Source organism: Diceros bicornis, chromosome 40, assembly GCF_020826845.1.
Source record: "Diceros bicornis minor isolate mBicDic1 chromosome 40, mDicBic1.mat.cur, whole genome shotgun sequence".
NCBI classification, from domain to species: domain Eukaryota; kingdom Metazoa; phylum Chordata; class Mammalia; order Perissodactyla; family Rhinocerotidae; genus Diceros; species Diceros bicornis.
Window position 1 is genome coordinate 17,613,728 of NC_080779.1, and position 27,429 is coordinate 17,641,156.

At 40.0% G+C, this 27,429-nt stretch overlaps 1 protein-coding gene across 1 annotated transcript in view; it reads right to left on the bottom strand.

The window, feature by feature from the left end:
- The window catches only part of BUB1 (BUB1 mitotic checkpoint serine/threonine kinase), a 41,955-nt gene extending 14,888 nt beyond the window's left edge, over positions 1 to 27,067 (bottom strand). The window contains exons 1-17 of the mRNA XM_058534578.1: positions 26,978 to 27,067; positions 23,230 to 23,289; positions 23,013 to 23,151; positions 21,953 to 22,149; positions 20,164 to 20,207; positions 19,396 to 19,496; positions 17,845 to 17,897; positions 17,567 to 17,751; positions 16,191 to 16,342; positions 11,870 to 12,129; positions 9,812 to 9,870; positions 8,443 to 8,571; positions 8,237 to 8,347; positions 7,378 to 7,477; positions 6,324 to 6,405; positions 5,418 to 5,592; positions 2,889 to 2,979 (exon numbers count right to left, since the gene is read on the bottom strand). Coding sequence (XP_058390561.1) covers positions 2,889 to 2,979; positions 5,418 to 5,592; positions 6,324 to 6,405; positions 7,378 to 7,477; positions 8,237 to 8,347; positions 8,443 to 8,571; positions 9,812 to 9,870; positions 11,870 to 12,129; positions 16,191 to 16,342; positions 17,567 to 17,751; positions 17,845 to 17,897; positions 19,396 to 19,496; positions 20,164 to 20,207; positions 21,953 to 22,149; positions 23,013 to 23,151; positions 23,230 to 23,289; positions 26,978 to 27,006 — 1,967 coding nt within the window. The 5' untranslated portion in view covers positions 27,007 to 27,067. The remainder of the gene's footprint in view (positions 1 to 2,888; positions 2,980 to 5,417; positions 5,593 to 6,323; positions 6,406 to 7,377; positions 7,478 to 8,236; positions 8,348 to 8,442; positions 8,572 to 9,811; positions 9,871 to 11,869; positions 12,130 to 16,190; positions 16,343 to 17,566; positions 17,752 to 17,844; positions 17,898 to 19,395; positions 19,497 to 20,163; positions 20,208 to 21,952; positions 22,150 to 23,012; positions 23,152 to 23,229; positions 23,290 to 26,977) is intronic.
- Positions 27,068 to 27,429: the final 362 nt, after the last annotated feature.

Here is a 27,429-nt window from a genome sequence, read left to right on the forward strand (position 1 = left end):
ATTTGTAACCCCAAATCAATACCCACGGTGCTTTTGCAGTCATCTGCAGACACGCAGAACGGGGAAAAATTTGAGTCACCCAACATACATGTTCCCAGGTGAGGTCAAGTAAGGCAATACTCTCCCTTCTGGTTTCAGCTCTCACACGGTAAACAAGTGTCTGTCCTTTTGCAGTATACTTAATGACATGTTTTTGCATTTTTGCATTTAAAAATGGTCTCCAAGTGTAGTGCTGAAGTGCTGTTTATGTTCCTAAGCTCAAGAAGGCATGAGTTACAGTGCTGTTGGCCGTGAGTTCAGTGTTAACGAATTAGCAATATCTATTAAATAAGGTGTCTTTAAACAAAATGTTGTGACCAGAGGCTCACAGGAACCTAACTGTGTGTTTCCCCTAGGAGCAATGGTTCAGTGTTTGCTAACTGAGTGTTTACAGTGGCTTTATAGAGGAGAACCACTGCAATAATGACTCAATTGTATGTATATCTCCACACACATGCTCTCCCCACCTTTATAGCCACATACACACAAACACATGTATAAATACATATTTTTATACAAGTGAATTTATACATGCCACGTCACGTGGCATTTTCACTTCTTGACACTGGCATTTTTCCTACTGCGAATTTTTTAAAAAATAAATTTTGGAATAATTTTAGATTTAAAGAAATGTTGTAAAGGTAATAGAGAATTCCCATATACCCCTCACCCAATTTCCTCTAATGTTATCATCTCATATTATAGTAGTACCTTTGTTGAAACTAACAAACCAACATTTGTTACACTACTATTAGTGATCCTCTAGACTTCTTTCTCATTCTACCAATTCTGCCACAGTGCCCTTTTATCTGCTGCAGGATCCAATCCTGGATACCATGTTGCATTTCATCATCATGTCTCCTTACTCTCTTCTCATCTGTGACAGTTTCTTAGTCTTTCCTAGTTTCCCAAGACCTTGTCCATTTTGAGGAGTACTGGCCAAGTGTTTTGTAGAATGGCTCTCCATATAGGTTTCTCTGATGTTTTCCTCATGACTAGACTGCGATTTTTGGTTTTGGGGAAGAGTATCACAGAGGTGAAGTGTCCTTCTCACCACATGATATCATCATGAATTATCACTGGTGATGTTAACCTTGATCATTTGGTAAAGGTAGTGTCTGCCAGGTTTTCCTAAAGTCCTACTATGGCTTTTAATAACAGTATATCATTCAATCCAGTGGATGTATGCTAGCATATAACAATTCCATGGTTCTTAGATATTGAAAATATTTCCAATGTTTTATATTACAACAAAATAGATATTAAGGATATCCATACTCACTGAAAAGGTTGTTTCCAAACCCATGTACATTGCTACTAGCAACCTGAGTGCCCAAATTACTGTGGGTGCATAAATGATTAACAAAACCCCTTGCTCTTCTCCACGAGAATTTGAATTTTGGTTAACTTTCTAGCTCCTCTCCTCTGAAAACTGAAACGATAAGAGTATCACTGTCACCACTGCTTATGATAAAAAATAACCGTCACTGGTAACTGTGTCTAGACTGGGAGAATTACACCTTATGTGTATGGCTTCAGGCTTCCGGCGTGATGACTCTCGTAATGGGCCTAACCCTTGTGGGGACCCTGGAAGCTAAATCTATGGAGTGTTGTCAGAGCAATTGACTTTTGTGGAAATAAGGCTTCTAAGCCAGGGAAGCTTCTGCACCTTGTCCCAGGTAAATCTTGTTTCCCTGCAACTGAACTGTCACGGGACAGGGGGAGAGGGGGGTGTCAAAGACAATCATTTCTTGCACAGTTATGCACACTGCTGGCAACTGTGATTTCTGTCTCATTACTTCTAAGTTAATCTTATGCCAAGTGTGGCTTATGGTAGTCTTCCGAGTCAGAAGTTTAGTTGCATGTAGGAAGATTCCTGGCGGGCAGTACAGACTGTGCCCATTGGGTAGAATTTTAAATTAAAAGGCAAAATCTGTTTAATCTGCATTCATTTTACTATTAGAGAGTTAATCATTTTCTAAATGTTTATTCATTATTTTTTCTTTTGTAAATTCTGCTCATGTCCCTTCAATCATTTATTCACCAGGGTCTTTGTTCAAGAAGAGGTTTTTGATAACAAGAGGCAGTACAGCATAGAGGTGAGAGCAAGGGCTCTGAAATCAGAGATATGGGTTAAAATTCCAGGGCTGCAAATTAGAAGCTGCACGACTTTAGATCAACTATTTAGCCCTGTAGACCTGGTTTCCTCATCTATAATGGTGGAAAAGAACAGTTCCTACAGCTAAAGTTATTGTCAAGATTAATTAAAGGACATAGGACATGAAAAGAATAAGTGCTGTGCTGAAATATAATAAATACTCAAAAGATAGTAGCTACTTTTAGTATCCATTACATTTACCAGCCTATTCAAATATACTGGAATTTTACTTCTGCAAAGCATTAATATATGGCAAGTCTGCATTTTGTACCAATACCTAAGAGGCTTAAACATTCTATCTTCCTCCACTGAAAAGAGAGTTATTGATTTTCTCAATTATAATGGGTATAAAGAAGCAATTATGTTTGCTCGGTTCTGCAATAGGCTTTACATGTCAGGGTCTTTGGCTGGTAAGAGTATCTACAGTTTTGTTCCCCAAATGAGTGGCAGTCAGTGACAGAAACCTTTCTCAAGGAGACTCTCTGCTACCCCAGTGCCTCCCTCACTGCCCTGACGTGTCCAGTGTTTAGGTTCATCATTGTATTTACGTCTACAGAGAGTACCTTCTGACCCACAGCTGTGAGTCAATAAAAATTCTATCAGCCCTTAAGGGTTGGAATTAGGTATTCCATCACAGCTTACAAAGCAAAGCTAGAAGGAAAACGAAGAACCACGTACACCCTCACAATACCTCAGCTTTCTGTCTTTTAAGGGTTCCACCATGTTTTCTTGACAAGAATCCAAAGTCACAACACGGGTACACTGTTTTGCTACCACATTTTCTGAAATATGTAGAAAATTAGAGATGTTATACATGCACATGTGCATACACATACAATTTTATATGGTTATAAAGTCAAAGATTTCTTTTCACACTTTTGTTATAATTTCAAAATAGTGTTCCCTGGTAAAACGTGCCATATGTTAAGAATGGAAAAAAAATCACTCAAAAAATTCTACTGCTGATATGTGCAAGCGCTTCAATTTCACACATCTAATCCATACAATCCTTCAAGAGAAAAGGGTCCAGGGCCGGCCCCGTGGCTTAGCTGTTAAGTGCTCGCGCTCCGCTACTGGCAGCCCAGGTTCAGATCCCGGGCGCGCACCGACGCACCGCTTCTCCGGCCACGCTGAGGCCGCGTCCCACATACAGCAACTAGAAGGATGTGCAGCTATGACATACAACTATCTACTGGGGCTTTGGGGGAAAAAAAAAAAGGAGGAGGATTGGCAATAGATGTTAGCTCAGAGCCGGTCTTCCTCAGCAAAAAGAGGAGGATTGGCATGGATGTTAGCTCAGGTCTGATCTTCCTCACACAAAAATAAATAAATAAATAAAACTGTTTTCCAAAGAGACTGAACCACTTTGTGTTCCCACCAGCAATGTAGGAGTCTTCCAGTCACTTTCCATCCTCATTAACACTTGGTATGGTCAACCTCTTTAATGAAAAAAAAAAAAGAGAGAAAAGGGTCCGAAGAGTAGCAGGTCCACTGCGGGCAGGTGCCCAGTACTGGCACGGGTGGTGGGCACAGCCTGCTTTAGCAGAGCCTGATGACAAGCACATGGAGGGTAAAAGGCTGCGACGCTTCTGGAGGGCAGAGATTTTGGTGTCCTTCAGTCTAAGCTGCTTTATTCAGTTGGTGAGCATTCAGTTAATTGAACTGATTTAGAGTGTTTATATCAGGAAGCTACCTGTCAATACTTACCATCACTCTCTTCTACTTGGGGAAAAAAAAAAAAAAAACACCTATCTAAGAACAGACAAACTAGATAGGGCAGAAATACAAAGTACACTTCCACCAAGTGGTGCTAATACTATAGATAGCCAAGTATGGCCCTGGATTAAATTTTATCAGATATTGCCTCACCGAACAGGTGTTAATACTTTTTAGTACTAGAACACTGGCTTCTGTTTACACGACCGAAGTGGCAAATACTCTAAGAACAGCCAACACTGACTTTTTGAAAGACTCCTGACTGACCCAACTGATTAAACTAGTTTCCTGAATGGAAAAAGCTTGAAATGTTTTTTATTCAAGTAGCGGACTTGTGATAGCACTTGGCAATTGTTTGTTTCAACTGAACTCGCCTTTAAAATTCAGAAAAAAATTATAACATGTTAGGTTAGTCTTCTAACAAAAAATTTTTACCCTTCAGTAAAAATATTTAGATCTACAGGCTCAAACTTTTTTTTTTTTTTTTAATTTTATTTATTTATTTTTCCCCCCAAAGCCCCAGTAGATAGTTGTATGTCATAGTTGCACATCTTTCTAGTTGCTGTATGTGGGACGTGGCCTCAGCGTGGCCAGAGAAGCAGCGTGTCAGTGCACGCCCGGGATCCAAACCCAGGCTGCCAGTAGCAGAGCGCACGCACTCAACCGCTAAGCCACGGGGCCGGCCCAACAGGCTCAAACTTCACATTAAAATGTGCTTCCATCTAGTGGAATGAAATTCTTGGGCAGTTCTTTCATTAGTGCTTTGGTGAACAACTGCTGTTTTAAAAAAACGTGCCAGCAGTGAGAGTTGGGCTAATAAGTTAGTCATCAAAATGGGCAAGTGGCCTCAGATTTCATGTATTTTGTAGGTTAGTAATTAACAGGTAATAATTATCTGTATGCAACAACAGTGTCATTTATTAAGGTTCGGTTCAGATGTACAGAGATCTTTGATACGGGATTGTTATGTTTGGGGAAGATAAGGACCATTTGTGAGTTTTATCATCATTCTCTTGAAGTCAGATCACTAAAAAAAAAAGAAAATATGATTTTCTGATTATAGTTCTTGGCTACGACTCTAAAATAAAATTTGTAGACACATATCAAGTACTAAAATTTGCTATTTGATACTCAACAAATTAGAAAATATAAATGTTCATTATTTTTAGCATTCAAATAATTTAATCTGTCCATAGTGGCCATTTTGTTTGTTGTAAAACATAAAATAAACCTATATCCTATACAAATGGGTTGGCCTTTAAATGCTTCTATAGGTTTTTCTGTTTTCCTATAAGCTAAGTTATTAAATTTTAAAATACACACAGACTTTGTGAAGACAGTGTGCCGAAAGAGAAAATCACATAGGTAATAAAACAATGAATGGATTTTTAAGTTTCCTCTTTATGATTTTCAAACTTCCCATTTAGAATTCAAGAAGAAAACCGTAATACTAAAAAAATTGAAGGTCACAGAAGATAAGACACTAAAATAGTGTAACACACACCTTTATCTTCTACAGCGTGCACTGAGTCCACCACAAGTTTGTGGAAGGGTGTGGACGCCAGCTGTGCAGCGGATGTGAAGTCTCCTGGACTCTTCGGACTGGGAGCCAGGGTTTTGTTGCAGCGGATACCCCACACGGTTGAATCATCCGAAAACTCTTCAGCGTGAGGTACTTCCTACAACAAAAGATGAACTGCAAAAAAGCAGCAATCTCCCTGTTTCCCTTGAAACCTTCCCATGAAATTTAACACATTAATACTTTAAGATTCAGGAAAATGAGGAATTAAGGAAGAAACAGACGGAATCCCTGGCTAACACAGCTGAGGACATCGTGGTTCTGTTCTTTCCCAGAACTGGGACTCTTCGTCTTGAATACACCCCAGTGGAGCCATAATTCACACAAGGGTCATGTTTTTGTTTTCAATTTTTACATTTTTTTTTTTAATTTGAAGAGTCTAGATTTACAGCGGAATTACAAAGATAGTACATACAGAGTTCCCATATATCCGTCATCAAACTTCTAATGCTAACATTTTATAGAACCTGGTACATTTGTAAAAACTAAACCATACTGTTAACTATAGACATTCTTTGGCTTTCATCATTTTCCCACTAATGTCCCTTGTCTGTTCCAGGACCCGATCCAGGACACCATGTTTGTATGTAGTCGCCATGTCTCCCCAGTCTCCTCTAATCTCTGCCCTAACCCTATCACAGGGCCTGGCACATAAAAGATACTCAGATAATTACAGAATAACGTTCCAAAAAACCCACTCTTTTATATAACATTATATTTTTCAGCACAGTTTTGTATACACTATCTTATTTAATTGGCTCAATCATTTGGTAAAATGAAGAGGAAAGGGTTGTAAGATCCATTTGATGGATGAAGCCGAGATTTACCGACCTTTGGTTTTGAAGGAAGTCTGCTTACAGAGCGTTCTCCAAAGGTCCTGGCTCCTGTGGGTTTACTTTTGGGCTGTGGTAATCTAAGGAAAGATTTACAGAATTATAAATAGTAAACTATGCTAAGGACGTAAATGCTACCACTTAAGTGAGAATGTTCGAAACATTCCTCACTTATTCTATTTAATTAGCTAATATTTATACACACATTCCTTACTTTCACAGCAGTTGTAGCAAAACTGAGTGCAAACTGAATTAACATGACTGTGGATATGAAAGTAGTTTTACATTTACTTAAGTCAGCGTGGAAGATACAGAAATTTCTATTACACTCAGTTATAAAGTTTTAGGAACAAAAAAGGAGTTAGGGCCATGACCAACAGAATGTCATGGATGCCATACACTTTATTTCTTATTTCCAGTGCTAGCTATGGAATTTCTCTCTGAGAGCTGGTCAGGCCCTTTCTCCTTTCTACCTCAATACGAGTCTCTTCTACACCATGATACCTTTAATTCACACTGACGCCTCTCTTTCCACGGTTTAAATGATTTATAGGGAAAATTCCTGGAGCTACCCCACTCCACCTCCAGATAGGGGCTCTCTACTGTAATTTCCTTCAGCTTTAACACATATTCTCTCTGCAGCGTGACTCAATATAAGCCACCTCCTTTTCTACTTTATATAAATAGGGCATGTATGGATACCTCTACTGGTGAATTCATTCACATCTAATACAATTCCAAATCTATAGAATCCCTCAGTTCTGATAATTTATACCCATACTGTTTTCCTTTTTTAACACATGCTTTTGCTATGGGAGGTCTGCTTTCTTGTAACTCCTGCACAGCACTGAAGATCTGGAGAACTTTAGCAACAATCTCCTGGTCCTGTGGTCAAAAGGCTCATTAGTGGCAGAGCTGGCACTGGGACCAGACCATTTGATCGGCAGGCCCCATTCTCTCACCACCATGAGTCCCAGAGGAACCTCTGCAGCATCCCACGTCACTGTGACATGTGTCTCCCCCAACGCTATTGTAACCAGATGGTTTTTTACCCATAATTTTCCTTGTTTCCATCATCAAACACAGGAAAAGCAGATGACAAAGAAGAGATAATCTTATTGACTCCCCAAGCCCCAGAAGACCTTGCATTTTCTGCAACAGAGAAAAAAATAGCATTTATTGCATTAGGGAAAAAACACAATCCTTTATGCTAAACTTCAATTATAAATAAGAAAATGGAATAATAGCTTACAGAAAAGAACTGTTATCAGTTTTGCCAATACTAGGTAATGAGATAAGTCACTTTGTATTGAAATGAAGTCACAGGGGTTAGTACTCAAGCTTCCAGGTCCCAAGTTCCTGCCACATATAAAGCTTGGTGTCCATCATTCTCCTAAAACATTGCCGTTGTCACCTGACTCACTGAATAAAACTCTCAGTGGATTTGTTTTCCATTTCCTACAAGGAAGAATTAATCTCTTGGCTCTACATTTCATGTCCTCCTGAGTCTAACTGGATTCTATTTATCATGATGTCTCTGGCTTCCAGCATGAATGCCCTGACTTTAGACAACCGTGTGCTAGTTGCTGGCTTCCAACACTCCACCTCAGCCATTCCCCTATCAGGCAAGGCTCAGGTCACACCTCAAGCACTCAGTCTTTCCTGACCATTCCCACCCACGGGGACTTTGTCCTCCTTCAGCATTTATTATTATTTTTTAAGGAATAAAACAAATCTATGACGCACATTGAGGACTTTGTCAAACACTCTCATTTTTTACTTCATGCGTTCCCTGCCCTGTGTGACAAGTTAATTAAGGGCAGGGCCACTTCTTGTAAAATCCTTGATATTGCCAGTGGCAACCACCCAAAATGCCATGCACTTAGTAGCTTTTCAATAAATTGTGATTACTTTGAAACTGGGCTTCAAATGCATCTTCATTTTGATCGAGAGATGGCCATTCATCTTTGTCATCAGAAATATCAGGAAGTGTAGGAGCCTGAAACATATTCATGATGAAACCTTAAAAGAACAGAACGAATAACTGTAAACATGGGTGCAAAAGAGCTTTCACTAATGTGTTGTCAGGTGTCACGCCTTCAAACAAAAGACTTTACCTAAGGCCTCTTTCGTGTGCACGGTGGGCGACGGCTGCACTTTGGATGGTGTTGCCTGAACCGTTCCCAGTGATGTGTTTGGAGTTGTATGAAAAGAACTTGTGTTAACAGCCTTATGTGTTTCACATCCTGTTGAAGGAATGGGGACAAAATGCAACGTCGGTAGGAAAATCAGAATAATTTAGGAGGCACACAATTTAAGAAACATATTACAATTAAAACATTTTATTATTGTTGATAATTATCAATAAGGGCTTCCTTAGCTTTCATTTTTATCGTTATAACAGTCCTATGAGGTAGGTAAGGCAAGAATTATCCTTTTGCAAAAAAGGAAATGAAAGCTCAAAGAGATTAAGTGGCTTGGTTTAATTAGCAGCCTTATCATAAATGGCACCCTTCGCTCCACGGTATCCCAAGAAATACATGTTAACAGTCACATTGTAAATCTGAAGACTAGCTTTCATCTCACTCGGCTGGAGTGGACAACGGCGCATAGAAGGCATACAAGGCCCTGCACAACCCGGGTCTGGTCACTCGGACCTCATCTTTCTTCTCCCCCGACTCACGCCAGCCACTTGGGCCTCTGTGCTCTGCCTAGAATACATCAGGAATATTCCCGCCTCAGGGCTCCGCACCTGCTCTCCCCTCTGCCTGAAACAGGTCTTCCAAGCTAGCCGCGTGGGCAGCTCTCTCCTTCAGGCCTTTACCTTAACATCACGTTGTGAGCGTCTTTCCCGGTCACCTTGGAAATGTCAATCCCCCTCCCTAACAGCAACACTGGGGATTTTCGTCCTTGCTGTTCATGACTGCGCCCCTAACTATCTAGAATAGTGCCTGGCCCTTAGCGAGCGCTCAGTAAGTCTCGTTATATGTAGGTGTCTCCAGCTGTTTGGAGTAGCTCTGCTCCCCACTGAACCATAATTGGAAAAGACGTGACAGTCACATGGCAGGAAAAGGTGAACGCCTAATCTGTGTGTCTTATTTTATTTATAAAATTTACCTTTTATGCAAATATCTCTAACAAAGTACTACCAAACAGAAGTATAACACTCCCAATTAAACTTTTAATCACCTTTCCTACCTCACAACATATTAGATGACTCTTGTTTTGGATTAATCTGCTGAGAAATTTAATAGAAAAGTTTTCACAAATCAAGTTTCCAAAGGAGTCTAATAAGATGTGACTAACAAATGGATTTTTACTTCCTTTGAAATGATCTGAGGCTTATCTAACCACTACATTCTAATAACAGAAAAGTTAACACCCAGGTTCATTAAGGTCTGAAGCCTTCATGAACCACAGCCACCAAACAGACCTCTGAGTGACCTGCAGGAGTCTGGGAAGAAATCTGTTATAATCAAACATTACCTTCTTTTATCTCTGCTCCACTCTGTGGCTTAAGTTCATGAGTACTTTTATTCACACATCTGGAAGAGAAAAGTTTTGAGACACTAACTCAAAGAAAGAACAGTAAAAATGTCAACAATTACAAGCTTATTGTTAAAATACAGATGGAACTGCTTAGGTCCATAGTACAAGTAAATAAAATGTTTGTTTTATTTTCTCTCATTTCCTTTTTTTTTTTTTTGTGAGGAAAATCAGCCCTCAGCTAACATCCATGCCAATCCTCCTCTTTTTTGCTGAGGAAGACCGGCCCTAAGCTAACATCTATTGCCAATCCTCCTCTCTTTTTTCCCTTTTTCTCCCCAAGGCCCTAGCAGATAGTTGTATGTCATAGTTGCACATCCTGCTAGTTGCTGTATGTGGGACGCCGCCTCAGCATGGCCGGATAAGCGGTGCGTCGGTGCGCACCTGGGATCCGAACCCGGGATACCAGTAGCGGAGCACGAGCACTTAACCACTAAGCCACGGGGCCGGCCCCAACTTTACATCTTAACTGGGTCCACTGAGGGAATTCTAGCAGTGTTCGGATCCTGGACAAGCACCGACGCACCACTGCTCCGGCCATGCTGAGGCGGCGTCCCACATACAGCAACTACAAGGACGTGCAGCTATGACATACAACTATCTACTGGGGCTTTGGGGGAGAAAAAGGAGGAGGATTGGCAATAGATGTTAGCTCAGAGCCAGTCTTCCTCAGCAAAAAGAGGAGGATTAGCACGGATGTTAGCTCAGGGCTGATCTTCCTCACCAAAAAAAAAAAAAAAAAAAAGATGTAAAGTAAAAAGTGCACAACACTTTTACTTTTACAAATTCCCACTAAACTGTCATGAAAACATGAGGTTTTACATGAGAATACAGAGAAAGGCACCCTTACTCTGCTGTGGTCAGCTGTCCAGGCTACTTAGAGTGCCGGGGGGGGGGGTCCATTCAGTCCCTCGCCTGAGCCAGGGTCAGGGTCAATCTGAAGTGCTTCTGACTGAGATCTAAACGCTCATTAGGTTAGAGTTTCACAATTTTATAAGGGACACCTGTCTCTGGCTCCCATAACCTCATGACTCCATCTCTGTAGGAGTGGCTGGACATGCATCATCCCTACAGGGCTGTCACTGCTGCTGTTTTTACCATTTTATAGTTGATAAATTAACTGTGAAAGACTAATGGAGTCAGAGCCCCCACACAACAGTCCTTTCTTACATACATCGTATGATACAGGACACTGGTCTGAACTATTACCCTAATGTGAGTGAAAAAGCATGATGATTTTAAATCTTATTTCCAGGGGAAATCATTAACAAAAGTTAACCTTGGACTTTGAAGAGAACCAGTACTTAAGAACAATAATCTGTGCGAAGTAAGGGGTTTAGCCCGAGGGGAGAATGTGAGTTATTCTGTAGCTTTTATTTTTTTTAATGTATCAATAAAATTGTTATATGTTTAAAAGCGAGAGAGAGCGTGCCAAAGTGAAAGAAGATAAAAATTTAAACAAAACAAGTGATGTGATATTAATTGTAATTTCTGAAATCTAGGAAAATCCCTCAACATTGGGGAAAAACGCGCACAGCAGTGTAAAGATAGATTTGGGAATACTGTACAATGGATATTAATCCCAAACTGCTCCCAGTGGGAAGACAGAAGGAATATGAGAAGAACACATGTCAAGGAACTGTCTGGATAATAATAATCCCTACAAAGCCAGTAAGCAAAGGCAATTTCAGCTTAACAGCTGTATGTTCTTCAGTTACAAAAAGACTATTGAGTTTCAGGGTACTAAAATTTTTAATTCAAGAGAAAAGTATGAAGTAAAATAAATACTCTAAAAGAAGCATGGAATAAGTAAGTCTGAAAGATTTGAGGCTAATGTTTTGGTAACTTGGTTTTTCAACAACATGCCCATTTAAAAATTATTTTAAAAAACAGGAATCATTCATCTTTTACATACTGCTCTTGATACTGCAGATCATGTAAGGAAGCTGACAGATGGCACTCGCATCACTACCATCTCTAGGACTACCTTCAGCTTACCTGGCAGCTTTTGTGGCCGCTGCAAACACAGAGTCTGTCACTGGCTGGGCTGTCAAAGGAACGGGAGGAGCGACACTCTGGCTGACAGACGGGGACGCCAAAGCAACAGTGCCAGCATTCGCCATAAGAGGAACACCAGGAGTTGCCTCTCTGGGTTTCTCTCCCACGTTCTCTGAGGTCTGCTGACTGACGGCTGGAAGAGATGGAGCTCTCAGTTCCTTCTGGGAGCCTACACTTGGCCCCACATGTGCTGGATTAACCTTTCATGTTAAGCAAACAAAAAAACGCCATGAAGTCCAGAATATTATTAATTAGATATTACAGCTTTCAAAGACTGGCATCTGTCTTCAGCAGAGTCCCTTCCCTTTGAGGCAGCCCCTTACCCTGTCAGGTGTTCTGAAATGAACAGTCAACAACAACGGAGAACACTCCACATGATGGATGCCTGTGTAGCTTCTTAACAACAGACACAACTGGCAGCTCTTACTTTCTAACACGGAAATAACCAGCCTCTATTGTTTTATCAGTATTTAAGAACTGACTTATTTCTCTGTACTTAATTTTGGGAAAAGACCAACAAATCAATGTTATCAAATGCTCGTAACGGTGTTCCTTCCATTAAAATAATAATTGCCACAAAATCATGGCTCACAATGGGAAGGATAACAAGCTCTTAACTTGAAATCTTTCCTTTTCTACTCACATGTACCTGGACTGCAACTGACTATGTTAACAAGTTAAAAGACAGAAGAGTTAATTCCTCACGATTTGAAGGTATTCTCAAATTGTTAAGAAAAGCACCAAATATCTAGGACAAGAATCTTTACTTTACAGACAAATGGGCAAAATATAAAAAGTTCATCCTCACTAGTCATCAAAAAAGATAGTTAAAAATGACCAATACCATTTTCTCACCTACCAAATTAGTAAAGAATAAAAACAATCATAATATTCAATTCTGAAGAAATATGTTGAAAAAGAATAATCAGACTTTCTCTACCAGAAACCAAAACATACAACAAAGCTGTGGTAAATACACAATATGGAATGATCAAGAAGAAACCTATTGACCAAAATAAAGGTACAGATATTTTAGAAATGGATCTTGTATTAAAAATTTAGTATGTGATAAAGATATTTTAAATCAGTGGGGAAAGGCTGAGCTGGCCAATAAACGATTCAGGGGCAACGAGGGATCCATTTGGTAAACATATCCTTACGCCATCCAGACAAAAAATAAGTCCCACAAAGGGAGGCTTCTGGTTAAAGACAGTGGCTTAAACATGTGCTTTATCATTTACTCCCTCCCAAAGCCTCACCACAATGACAGTGAAAGAATTCTTACACCTAAAACAGCAGTTGGAGGAGGCTGATCTCTGGAGAAGTTCAGAAATTGAGATAGATTGCAGAATAAAGTGAAGGTGGCACTGAAAACAAGAACACGGCAATAGTACGTCTGTCTAAAAAGCAGACCCTGAGTCCTGTCCTTGCAGGTGCATGCAGGGGGTCATTCTCCACGCCCCACCTGGCAGCAGGCTGGAGGTTTCCTTCCCGGAGAAACTGAATCAAAAGGGCTCTGGACTAGGGCAGAAGGTGGTGGTACCAGAGACCACACTAGAAACAAAAGGGTTGAGTCAGTCTACTTCCCTAACAGCAGGACCTCTAGCCCCTTCCCTGGGCTCCCCAATTGCTAGCAGCTGAATTTATACTCTCAAATCTAAATAAAAGATTGTTTTCTGGAATATATCTGCCCAAAAAATTAGACACCTCCCAGTGAGGCTGATGTGTCAACTAGCCCCCTCCCGCACCTAGGGCTTGCAATCAGCTTTTTCAGGGCAGCTTTTGGATGAGTTGGTAGTACAGATCATCAGATGTGATGATAAGCTTTCAATATGCAGCACAAAGACCAAAACAAATAAATGACACTTACAATAAAATAATTTATAAATAATCCTTGTTTATAGATTTACAAATATTCATAACTCCTTTATTTATAAAATTTATAGTAATTTACAAATAAAATAAATAAAGGGAAATAAAGGATTCTGAGATAGGAGGAAAAAATTAATATGCTTAGACTGACAGATAAGATATTACATTCACCTAAGAATAAGCAACTAGGAAAATGAACATTCAAAATAAAAAAGCAGTTTGATCCTAAAAATGACATCAGAAATAAAAGAATTTAATAAGAGGGCCATAAAAAAGTTAAGGAAATCTCCCAGAAAGTTAGGAGGAAAAAGCACAAAGATAGAAAATTGGAGAAAGAAGTTAAGAAAAATCAGAGGATCAGTGTGAGACAGTCTACTATTAAATATGAGCTACAGAAAACAAGAACAGAGACTGTGCCTGTGGAAGTATCATTTAAAAAAAAAAAAAAATCAATAAAATTCCCCAGAACTGCAGGACTAGAACGTTCAAGTACTGAGTGTAACGGATGGAAAGACAGACACCTGGCACATGACCATCACGTCACAGCACTGGGGGGAGAGACAATCCGACACACGTCCAGAGATCAACAACAGCGAGGTCACATTTGGAGAACCAGGATTCAGAATGACTCCGGGCTTCTCAGCAGCAACATGGAAGGCAAGACTGGAGCAGCGCCTTCAAAAATGCTGAGGGAACAGGATTTCCCTCCCGGAACGACACACCCAGCCAAATTATCACCCCAGCGAAAGGGTAGAATAAAGATGCTTTTAGATGTGCAAGAGATCTCAAAAATTAACCCCCAATACTTTTTAAAAAAAAGCTCTTGGACACTGTGGGCCACCAAAATGGGGTCACTTGAGGAGGAACGATGCCATGGGAACCAGAAGACAAACAGGGATCCACCCCAGGAGAGAGGAAAGGGGAGGACAGCTGCTGCGAAACCCGCCCGCAGGACAGAAGGCTCTGGGAGCCGTGTGGCCAAGAAAAGTGAAACTAAGAGAGTCTGATGCTTTTGAACAGAATGAAAGGATATTCACAGTTTCTTCAGAGAGTTTGGGGATAAACATCTGCTATACCAAAAAAATATAGCGAAAGAAAACAACGAGACAACTATTCTAACATTTCTTGGAACACTCCACGGAAAACAGAAATTATGCAAGAATGGAAATCCAAATAAATAAGAAAAAACAAAACAATCCAATAGAAAAATAGACAAAGTCTATCAAAGTCAATTTAAAGAAAAAAAGACAAACAGCCACTAAATGTATTTTAAAAAGTCCAAATTCACCTATAATTGAATAAAAACATACATCAAATGGTTGAAAATATTTAGGATAGCTAACGTTAGCCAAGTGTACACAAGAAACAGGACTTTTATTCACTATTAATGTGAGTGTTAACGTAGTAAATTTTTGGAGGGCAGACAGTATTTTAGGTGCTCAAACTTCAAAGGCAGCAATTCTACTTCTCTGCATCTTTTCTAGAGAAATAATCTCAAGTGTACAAGAATGCTCACTGCAGCATGATTGGTAACAGTCTTCACACGGCACAGAGACTGTGCTGCGAGTAGAATGAGTTAGATCTCTATGTAATAACAGTGAAAGATCTGTTTAAGATGGGTTAGTAGAAAAACCAGAAAATACTTCTATAGAAACTATTGTATTCATATTTATGTGTGTTCATGTACAGTAAAAGTCTGGAAAAATACAAACTACAGTAGGTAGCAATGAAAGAGTGTTCATTTATATATGTACTATACGCACATGCACATATACATACACACACATTTCATCAAATTTTTAAACATCAGTCATATATTGTCACAATTTTTAAAATATGTAAGAAAATAGCATGTTTTATCGTCATCGTATCCTATATCGCAGATAGACATACACTAAGTGCAAGTTTAAGCAACCCATTATATAGCTTAAATTCATTTATTCCCAATCTACCCTATTCATTAATAATTTTAAGAAAATATATGTGGCTGTAACACATTCACCACCTCTCCCCTCTTCCAACATGAAACGATGGCAAACAGAAAATCTATCTAGATGACAAATTAATGAAATTATCATATTCAAATCTCATTATATAATACAGTTATTGTACCAAAAAAATCAGAAAAAGGACTATATAAACTAATACATAAATATATAAAAATGTACACACATATATATAAAAACATACTATAAATTCTGTTCTGTAACTTCCTTTTCTCATTGTACATTTTGAACATCTTTCTGTGTCAAATTATTTTAAAAATTCAGAAAGCTAGTGGCTAAATTAACATCAGAATTAACTCTAAAAATAGGGCATAGAAAGGAGCAAATAAAAATGGAAATCCATTTTACTGGGCATGGGAAACATCAGTGAAGAGCATACACACCTCAGAGCTTTCCTGGAAAGCTGTCCGGTTCTCAGGGGACGGCTCTGCCACTTGATGCAGCTTCTTATGAAGTTCGTCTAGCTTCTGTTTTAACAGTTGTTCTTCAAAAGCATTTGCTTCTTTCTTTTTCATATAATGTCTGTCTTCATTTACTTTAGGAGAGGAAAAAAATGGTTTGCATGCAAAGTTTAAATTCAGGCCATCAGAGGAATACACATATATGAGTGAAAGGCTAATTTCCAGATGGTATTTTTTTTTCACTAGTCTTTTCCATGTGTCTTAGGTTATTAGAACTGAAAAGTGTATTACCTTTTAATTATAATTTTTACCTGCCATCAGCATGGTTACTTTTAAGTTCAGGGCTTGTAAGTCACAGAAATTTCCATGTTGATCAACAATAATATTGGATAATAATACAGTATGATACTAAGCACTTCTTGTATAACGATGGTGCTTGGGGAAATTATTTGAAAATGGAACAGTTTTTAAAAGATATAAATCTCTAGCTGCTTTGTGAGAAGAAATAAAAGTAAAGTGCACTGAAATTATATTGTGGGTTGGCCCACCTCTGATGACGGGTTAACACAACCACGTCACATACAAATCAAATTGCCTGACTGAGACTGTAGGTCACGACATGTGAAAGAAAAATGCACCTGTGAATGGCACAAAATGGGTTCCTCCATGAGTGTGAAGTGTTAGCTGACTGATCTCCCAGTTGTCAACCAAATGAGAAAGAATGAGCAAACAAGGAGGGCCAGCAGAGCGGCTATAGTACAAACGACGAGATGGTGTAAAAGCCCTGAGTGAAACAAAGGTTCACCTTCCTATCTAAGGTCCATATTGTTACAGCAAAGGCGACTGCAAATGTTGGTATTAACAGTCAGTTTTCCCTGTGAGGGTAAAACCTGATCCAGTATACAGCCATAAATAACATGGCACTTTATCAGAGGACTCCTTCTGAATGTCTTACGGAGTAGTTGCAGATCTCAGAAAATCGCTTCAACTCCAGTTCCTAACTTCATTCTTTCATAGTACAAATAACTGATGAGAGATTTAGAACTGCTATACACAGAAGTTCAAATCCATACAGATAATATAAATATCTAGTTCACCAAAAGCTAAAGCAACACTGGTATGGATATCTACTGTAGTGCTGTTTTAACTTCAAGGTTTGCTGTCAAGACATCAATTTAGTTCTTGGACAAACACCGCTGCCACTCTAGTATTTAACAAAGATTTCTAGGCTTCTGATAGGATGAGCTGGAGACATTTTCACAGATTCTTTCAGCATAGTCAATTATCAGGTAATTACTGAGATATGAGGATTATTTTAAGTGACATAAGAATATCTCAAATAATAGCATTGCAAGTACCCCATTGTTCATGCTTTCTCCGTTGATTATATTTCTGGGCTCTCAGTTCTTCAAAGGAAAATTCTGAATCTCCACGAATAAGCTTCTCTTTGCAATACATAACAACCTGCTGAACATCAGCTTTGGCTGCCAAAGATGGGGGTACAGAATATCCTGATTTAGAAATCATGATCACCCTTTGTTCCCTATAATGGGGAAAAGGATATTATTTACAACAGTGTACTGAAGCAGCTCTTGAAGGAAACTGTGTGATAGATTAATGCACTGATTGTACTTACATATTTGACTCTTTATCACAAGCTGAAGATACCACTCCAGAAAGTTCTGAACCCTGAAAAGACAGAAAAGAAACACTCACTTGAAAAGAAACCATCACCCAAATTACTTCACAAAATATGAAATGCTTGAGGGGCCTCTTAATCAAGCAGATTTGTATATGTTCTTCAAAGTGATGATTAATATCTGAAGCTGTAGTTTGCGTTGTTAACATTATGATAACTTTCGCAACTAGAGTCCAGTGAGAAAGTGACTTAAAATTTCTATTTGGTAGTAGAGAGGGCACTTATTTCCCTTTGAGCCATAGTCTAGGAGCTGGGCCACAGTACCTAAGTGTTATAGGATTAACATTCCAAATAGCTACATTTAAAGATTTTCTTCTGATACTGTTCTACCTTCAGGGGTTCCCAGTGCTAGCATTCATTCACTAAACAAATATTTAATGAGCACCTCATACATGCCACGTGCTGAGCCAGTGCTGGGAATATGACCGCAAACAAGACCCCCTCTGCTGTCTAAACACTTACAGACGGTCGGGGCGATAGGAAGTAATGAGGCTGGAGGTATGCGGAGGATGTAAATTGGGATAGCGTGAGTATCTATCATAGTTAGGAATTCACATTCTACTTCTAGGAATATGTTACATTAATAAAACTGTCACATGTGCACTAAGAACAAAGGCTTTTCCATTGGATTTAGCTTAAAGGAGGTCCTAGCAAACTCTGAAAGAGCAATTGTACTACGAAGAAGACAGATGCTGAGCAACAAGGCTGAGGGAAGAGAGACTTGAGTGTTCTTACATGTTGATAAGCCATCAGGCCAGAAGAGGTCTCGATAAGGCAAAAACCTCGAGGAGGATAAAAGACAAGCACAGGTGCAAGGCCTGCTTTCCCCAACACGATGGCAGGGAAGGATGCAGTTACATTTACTGGTTGGTGGCAGAAAATTGATAAGATGTCTTCTGATGGCTTCTGCTGTCTCACTGAAATAGTATTTTGTCAGCTCACAGGCGAGAGGTTAGAGGTAGCCAGGTCCCAAATTTGAGGAAAGTGAAGAGAAGTTTAAAAGCACTATAATTTGGCATTAAAGAGTGAAATGGAAAACATAAGAGATACTTAAAACATAAAGAGTGAGCCAGGAAACTGGAAACATAATTGCTGGAGAGAAGTAAAGCCCTGGTTGAGGCTACAGGCACCACATTAGAAGCTCTGAGTGTTTTAGCCAGGGCTCAAGGGGGGAGGCCAGCAGAACAAAGGAGAGAAGCTTCAGGGAAGGAAGTGAAGACAGGAGGTTGTGTAGTGGGGGCCCCTAGGTCAGATCAATGCAGGAAATTATGGTCAGAGAACAAGTTATTTAAATTTAATATTTGAGGTGAACAGTGGTAGATGACGACAGGCCAGCAAGTTGCCACAGGTGCAGGTGGCTGACTTGGAGGTTAGAGTCATGGGAGACACGGTCAAAGAAATGAGATGCCAAAGTGGACATGGAAGGCAGCCGGATGACCATTCAATACCCTTCCCAGTTTCCACACAACCCACAAATGTTATTGTTACCTGATTCTTAGAAATGCAGGCTGCGTTATTTCCCGGATTTGATTTTGATGTCATCATTTGGTTTAAAATCTGACTATTACGTAGAGGTTCTGAGGTTCCAGCTATGAGGAGGAAAGTATGAAATAAAGAGAAGTAAAACCATATTAAATAAAATTACAAATACATTCCCCTGATCTTTCAGTAAGCAGCACAAGAAATAAATCAGCTCATTCACATTGTCTCAGAAAATGTAACTAAAACACTTTTTAGGTAAGAGAAACAGTATAGAGACAATTTTCTGATCAATTCAAAATGCCCAAGGAAGTACCTGAAAGAAATGTAAACTCTAACTAGATATTTTAAACAACAGGATAGGATAGTAATTGCTTAGTGCTGAAATGTAATCTTTATTTCTACGAAAAAAAATAAGTACATTTCTTTAAAAAGTGTAGTACACACATTTGCTTCAATTCAGAACAGATGGACTCCAGAGTAAGTACTGTCCTCTATTTTGGGCAATTTTGATTTTTTTTTTTTTAATTCTAAAAATACAATTAAGTCACCAAGTTATCCTGTGGATTTGCTCTTTCAACCTGCTAAGACAGGAACTCCTGCTCTCCAGGGCTACTTAGTGGGCATTATTACTACCAGAGCACCTTCCCCATTACCTAAGACATTACAATCAATAAACACTGAATGGGTTTGTTTTTTAAGGAAAAAAAAAAAAAGCAGTGCAAATCAGAGACAAAATTATCAACAATTTAGACATTTTAGAAAGCATTACTTTACCTTGAGCTGGCAAATGGGTTTTGGTGAGGCGTGTCTGAAACAACCTAAATGACAGAAGAAAGGCATCGATACAGATCATAAACTTCAGTTTAATACATATTTGTATTAAAGCAAAAATTAAATATAATAGCTTATTATAAACTACTAAAAACTGAGGTCAAGAGAGAATGTAAAGTTGAATTTTAGAGTTGCTTCAAAATTAAAAAAAAATTCTGGGATTATCTTTATACCCAATACACTTATATTGAAAACTTCCTCCTTTTGCCTAGTTTATGGCAGGATTTCTCAAATTCACATAACAAATGTACCCTCCTTCTCTGTGTATGCAGACGTTACAATATGGGGTGTTTGAACTCTCTGTTTTAAGCATTCTATACATGTGGAATATACCGAATATCGTTTGGAAGAAAGAAGTGAAAGTGCAAAACACAGACTACTACTTCAGAAGGCAGATATATTATTGTTCATGCCGTGAGAACTTCTTAAACGCGTCATTTCATGGCACCTTTGCACACCAACTCAATCCGTCAAGTAATACGCAACTTCCAAGTTGGACATTTTTCGGTGATGTGAGCAAGAGTGCACAGTATAAAGAGACTAAGAGCCGTACAATGAAATGCAACCAAATGCCAAATCTTATTTGACTCTTAATTCAAACAAACCAATGGTAAAAAGCCCCACCATTTTACATAATGAGGAATGACTAAAAATTAATGTTATTAAAGAATTATTGTTCGTTGTTAGGTATGAAAACAGTGTAAGTTTCTGTAAGAAACCACCTTGTAGAGATGTTTAAGGAAGTGTTTGGGGTAAAATATTTTGCTGTCTTGGGTTTGCTTCAAATTCTTCAGCATAAAAAAATAATCATCTAATGTTAATAATTATTAAAAAGAGCATGAGCATTGTAGCAAAGTTGAAAAAAAATGAACATATTAAATGCTGACAAGGCGTACAGTGAGGTAAGCTGGCTCATATGCTGCTAGAGAGAGAGATGGCAAAAAAACTGGTTTAACCTTTGAGCACATAATTTGGTTATATGTACCACAAGCCTTAAAACTCTTCATACTTCATATCCCCTCTGACTCATTAGTTTCAATTTTGAGAATCTATCAGAAGGAATTAGAGAAAAATGGGAAATATATTAGGAAATACTTTTATGATAAAGGGAAAAGACCTGACACAAAGCTGCATATGTATATAAAGTGTGCCTGCAATTCTAAATAACAAGCAGAGAAAAAAATGTCCACTAACATAAATGCCAGACGGTTTCTTCTGCTTCTGTAATTTTCTGAATTCCCTAAATGTGCATTTAATCACAGAAAAAGTAAAAAATTATGAAAAACAAGTTATTCATTACGATATTCATTATGTTGTTCTTTGTCAAAAATCAAAATGTTGGAAACAACTTAAGTGTTCAGTTGGAGAACAGTTAAATTATGACAACTCTGGGACAGACTCTATACCACTTTATCAATACATAGAAGTCCATAATTTCTTAAGAGCAATAGAAAGGTCAGTATATATAAGCAGACATACGATATGACTTACTGTTAAAATACACTAACACAAAGACACACACACAGGCATAGGAAAAGACACTGCAAGGAAATGCACCAAAATGTTAACAGTGATATTTCTGGGCAGTTTCGTTTCCTTACACTATTCTGTATTATCCACATCTTCTACAATGAGAAGGATTTTCCTGTATAAACAGGTAGTAAAAATTTTTAAGAGCAAACAGGACATTTCAAAGCAGCAAATACCATGTGGAATTTTATTTTCAAACTACCTGTACTGCTGTTGCAGCAGCTCGCTAGGTTCGGCCTGATTTTGAATTCCTCTCCGAAAAACAGCGCTGGCATGCTGCAGCTTTCCTTGGCTTTCCAGATGGCCAGCCCAGGCTATGTACAGTGGAGAGGACAAGGTCCCGATCCCATGGTTGTACAGAAACTCAAAAAACTGATGACAGTCATTGTTGTATTCAGCCTACAAAAACCCAAAGCAAACAGACATCAGAACACAGGAAGGAACTGCTAGTGTAGATCTGGCCCAGCGTACAGTCAGCCCCAATGTTCAGTCATCATGGAGGCTTCAGGATGTACTGCGGAGAGGAAGACCTGTGTGGTTCTCTGACGGCAAACCTAAAAGTTAAGCTCATTCCTTTCGTTGACATTCAATGCCCCCATAATTACCCACACTATTTCCCAAAGATAGCAGGTTCTATAATAACCCACTACATAAGTATTACTTCTGTCTCAATCTGAGCTTGCTCAAATTCCAGAGGGTGCCTCTAATCCGAGTATGTTGTAACTTAGTGAACAAACCCATGTTTACTCTAGCCATGATTTTATTACTAGAACTTGTGTCCCCAAGCCTTCATTTCAAGATTGAAGAGACCCAACCTTTAAAGTCTAACCTGAGGCAGCCTTCTCTTTTTAGTACTAAATTTAATTTCTGTGGGTTCATATTTTCTTAATTATTCAGGATGAAGTTAATTTATTCCCAGGAACTCGCTTAGTACCTGGGAGTGCTTGCTTATCCCCCTTTCCCCAAGCACACTTCTCATCCAACACACCTCCTTTTAATTTAATGGTTTCTATCTCGTGTTGTAACATTTAAAGACTTGATACACAGAGAAAGAGGGTTTTAAAATTAAATCACTGAGTCCACAATACAGAAGCTAAAAAGTTTTAAAATACACATCTCTGGCCATACAACTTTTAAAAATTTATGACTGGAAACATAAGGAATTAAAGAAAAGACAGTCTAAAATGATCTTAAAATCTGGGGAAAAAAGCAATAGTGCAACATGATTATAGATTTGATTATACATCTGAAAGTATACTTACAAATTTTAAACAATAATTGATGAATCTTGGGTCATTGTGGTATCTCTTCTTATCTAAAAATTCCTTCATTAAATTTTCTAATAAAGTTGTCAAGTATTTCTTATTTTCAGGAAAGTTCTTTTCTACCCACCGAATGTAACTAGAAAGACACAGGCAATATTAATTTTCAGGACAGCACATAGTTTGTTTACAGGAAAAAAATAAACTAAATGCTAACCTTTCCCATTCACCAAGTGGATCATGGCCCTTGTAGCTCTGCATGTGGGCTTCAAACATTCTAGAAGCAAGAAAAATATGTACATGGGATATCAGGGATAATTCCTAAAAGCAAAAGATTTATTTTATATTTATCATTTATACACCCGAAAATGGAAATCTTAAATATCAATTCATATGCTATATTAAAATTAAAAGAGCATTCTCTCAGAGGTGGTCAGAAAACTCAGCAGCAGTCAGTGTTTTTCCAGAAGAAAGTAAGACCCAAGGCCCCTGAGCTTAGCCCTAGAAAGAGGCAGCTAGAAGAGTCCCCAGCTCTGTCCCCAAGAGTCTCTGTCTCCTCTCACTGATTCCCAGTGTCACTACCACCACTATGAGAGGCAGCGTCCAAAAGTTTCCTGCTTCTTTTCCTGATGGCAGGGACCCAGGCGTGGCACTGCCTCAGACCCCTCCCCTCACTGCTCAGGAGTTTGGCTGACACAAGGCTGGAAGGAGATTTGAAGAGGGCTTGTGAATGGGTGTGAGACAGCCCAGGGCACCACCAGTCAGGGTTTCCAGATAGTTTGCATTCCGGGCCTCAGTGGAACACAGCGTCCCTGAGGAAGAACGCACGATGGCAATGCTCATAAATCAGCGACTATGGTTCCCAGAGAACTCTGCTTGCTCCTAGTTCCACATGCCCAACCAACCATGGCTTAAAAAACACCACCTAGGCAAAGTTCTCCATGGGAGCTCAGGTGCTAGTGGGGTAAGCAAACAAAAAGAAACATAGGGGCCGGCCCAGGGCTCGTAGGTTCAGATCCCAGGTGCTGACTGGAACGCACGCTTGTCAGGCCATGCTGTGCCGGCCTCCCACATAAAGTAGAGGAAGATGCACACAGATGTTAGCTCAGGGCCAGTCTTCCTCAGCCAAAAAAAAAAAAAAAAAACATGTAAAATAATGTCAGGTGACATTAAGCACTTAGAAAAAAACCCAAAATAATGGGAGAAGGGTAAAAACGTGACATGATTTATTTTTAGATAGAGTGGTCAGGGAAGGCCTGCCTTTCTGAGGGGGTGACATTTGATCAGTGCCAGAGAGCCATGCAGCTATTTAAGAGTGCTGAGCTAGGAGACTGGTGGGGGTGACAAGATCTAATTTGCATTTTAAAACAACCATTCTGTCTCTCCAAGTGAAGAAGGGGGTGGGGAATGAGAACAGAAGAGGGAAATCAGTCAGAAAGCTACTGCACACTCCTAGTCGCAGTGACAGTCCCAGTGACAGGTTGGTGAGTTGGACCAGGGTGGGAACAGTGCAAGTGTGGAATTTGGGGTGTTTTGGAGAAACAGACAATGGGACTTGCTGATGGCACTGCATACTGGGTGTGAGAGAGTCAAGCTAAGGAAGATCTCCAGGTTTTCTATCAAAGAAATTATATGATTTTTGCAAAAAAAAAAAAGATTTAAAAGCAATACTTTCTTCTAGCTATCAGCTCAGTATACAAATGAAATCAATATTTCTTATGACCCAAAATCCAGAAGTCACAAAAGAAAAGCTAGATAAAGTCAACTATATATAAATAAGCTTCTACATGTCAAATAAACGACAACAAAAAAAAACACCAAGCAGAGTCAAAAGAGAAATGATAAACTGGGATAACAAAGAGAACTTCGAGAAATTGGAAAAAAATAAACTCAATTTAAAAAATGAACAAAAGGCATTCCACAGAAAAATACTCAACCTCTCTAAGAGAAATTCACCTCACTGAGATACAATTTCTCACTCAACAGATTGGCAAAAATGTGACAACAGTGTATAGGAGAGGCAGTGGAAACAGGCACTCCCATATCTTGCTTACAGGTAGCAGCACCCTCAATCTCTGCCAATGGAAGCGGTAACAGCTACCGAAATTACAGATGGATTTACTTTTGATCTAGCAAACCCACTTCTGGGAATCCAGAAAGCAGATACATCTGTGTATGTGCAAAATGCCACATGTACAAGCTTTTTCACTGTAGCACTATTTGTAATAGCAAAAGATTCTAATATATATAATAATAGCAAAAGATTGTCAACAACCCATTTCCATCAATGAGGGACTTTTTAGATCAATTATTGTACATGAAATATTATGCAGGTGTAAAGAAGAATGGGAAAGAGCTTTATGCACTGATAGAGAGAAATCTCTAAGGATAGTGTTAACGAAAAAAAAAAAGAAAAAGCAGTGTATATACTCTGCTACATTTTATGTGACATAAAGGCAGGAACTGTATACACACAGTACACATACATATATAGATATATTAATATACTATAATATAAACACTTATATTTGCAAAAAGAAACACTTGAAAAATAAACTAGAAAAATGGTTACATATGAGAGAATGGGTATAGACAGGTATAGATCTCAGAGAATATCTTTTTTTAACCATATAAATGTATCACTTCTCTTTAAAAAATAAAAAATTATTTTTAAATTTTGAATCTCCGTCTCATGCCTCATAACTCATAAATTCCTACAATGTCAGAACCTTTCTCCCAAAATATATGTGATAATAGGCTGCCCAAGGTAAACATTTCACCTTCAGATACCGGCCACATTTCCCTAGTAAAATGGCCTAAATACAATGTAGTTACTACTAAAACACCCAGTTCATTGAAGCAAATCAGTCTTTAGTAAGTCAAAATAAGGTCAGAAATTCTTAATTTCTCTTTTAAAATGAGAGAAACCAAACTTCTCCAAGTGAAATCCTTCCCCGGCTAGATTGAAGGTTAAAGAAAAAGTCTTAAAGCAAATGGATTTTTGTTTTGACTGTACTTAACGATCTCAATCTTCTTACCCCAGAGAGAGATTACCCGGGCGCTCATAAAACCAACCAGTTTCACTTCCCATCATATATGATATAACTGTTTTAAATGCTTTGGAAACAGTCTGGATAAATCACCTAAGTCATAAAGCAAAGGCGTGGAAATTTCAAAAATTATTAGCAGGTTGACATAAATGACAATAAGCATAGCTTTTTTTTTTTTTTTTTTTCCTTGAAGTGCACGTATTCAAACACTTTTAAAATTGACCGTGGGACGACGGGTAAGAGCAGGGTGAAGTTCTCTCCCAACCGCAGTAGAATTGTTTAAATAAGTGGCTTTCCAAGGTTCTCATGAAACCTACATATAAGGTTTTTGTCGTTGGGTTCGATTCTTTCCTTCCACAGCGGCGATTTGCCCAGAGGGGGTTCCTTAACAAAGCATAAATGCGAGCTCTGGGGGCCTCACGAATTGCCCAAATTCCCCCAAGCTGCCACTGCGGCCGCAGCTCGGCCGACGAGGGCCAGGGTCTCCACAGGAGCGCCGGCCACAGGATCCGGAGTCCGATCAACGACTCACAAGTGGCCCACAGCCTGGCTGGGGTGGGGTGGGGTGAGGATGGGGTGGGGTGAGGATGGGGGGGTGGGGTGAGGATAGGATGGGGTGGGTGGGGTGGGGTGAGGATGGGGGGGTGGGGTGAGGATGGGGGGGTGGGGTGAGGATAGGATGGGGGGGTGGGGTGAGGATAGGATGGGGTGGGTGGGGTAGGGTGAGGATGGGGTGGGGACAAACTCCGAAGCCAGGGAGAGGGGCGGGAGGGGCTTAAGGGAGGCAGGTCTGGGGCGGGCCGGGCCGAGGACCCGCAGCCCGCCAGGCCCGACCCCGAGGTACCCCAGGCCCCTCGGCGCCCGCAGCCGCGGGTCGCGCCCCCGCCCGCCCCCACCCACCAGACCGACCCTTACCGAACGGCATTTTCCAGGTTATCGCCCATGGCGAGAGGACGCCGGCCAGCAGCAGCTCCCGCTGCGCCGCGAGGGAGTCGCCGCCGCCGATTCAAATCTCCCGCGCAGCCGCAGACGCCGTGACGAGCGTGCGCCGGGCGCCCGGCTCGGCCTCCGCCGCCGACGGGGCTGGCCAATCGCCGGCGCCGTTGCCAGGAGACCAAGTCCCGCCCCCCGCCCCGCGCGCCGGCTGTTCCGCCCGCGTCCCCGCCGCCCCCTGCTGGACCGAGCGCTCGTGGCCGGCCGGGGAGGACTGGTGTCCAGTGCGGCGCGTGGAGGGCGCCCGCACAGCCTTTCGGATCATGAATCGAGCCTAGAGGTCTCCAAGTATTCTGGATGCCTCTTCCACACTGTTCCTTAAAAAAGGCCAAATGGCCCCTTATAAAGCCCTGATGCCAATCACTGTGGGCATT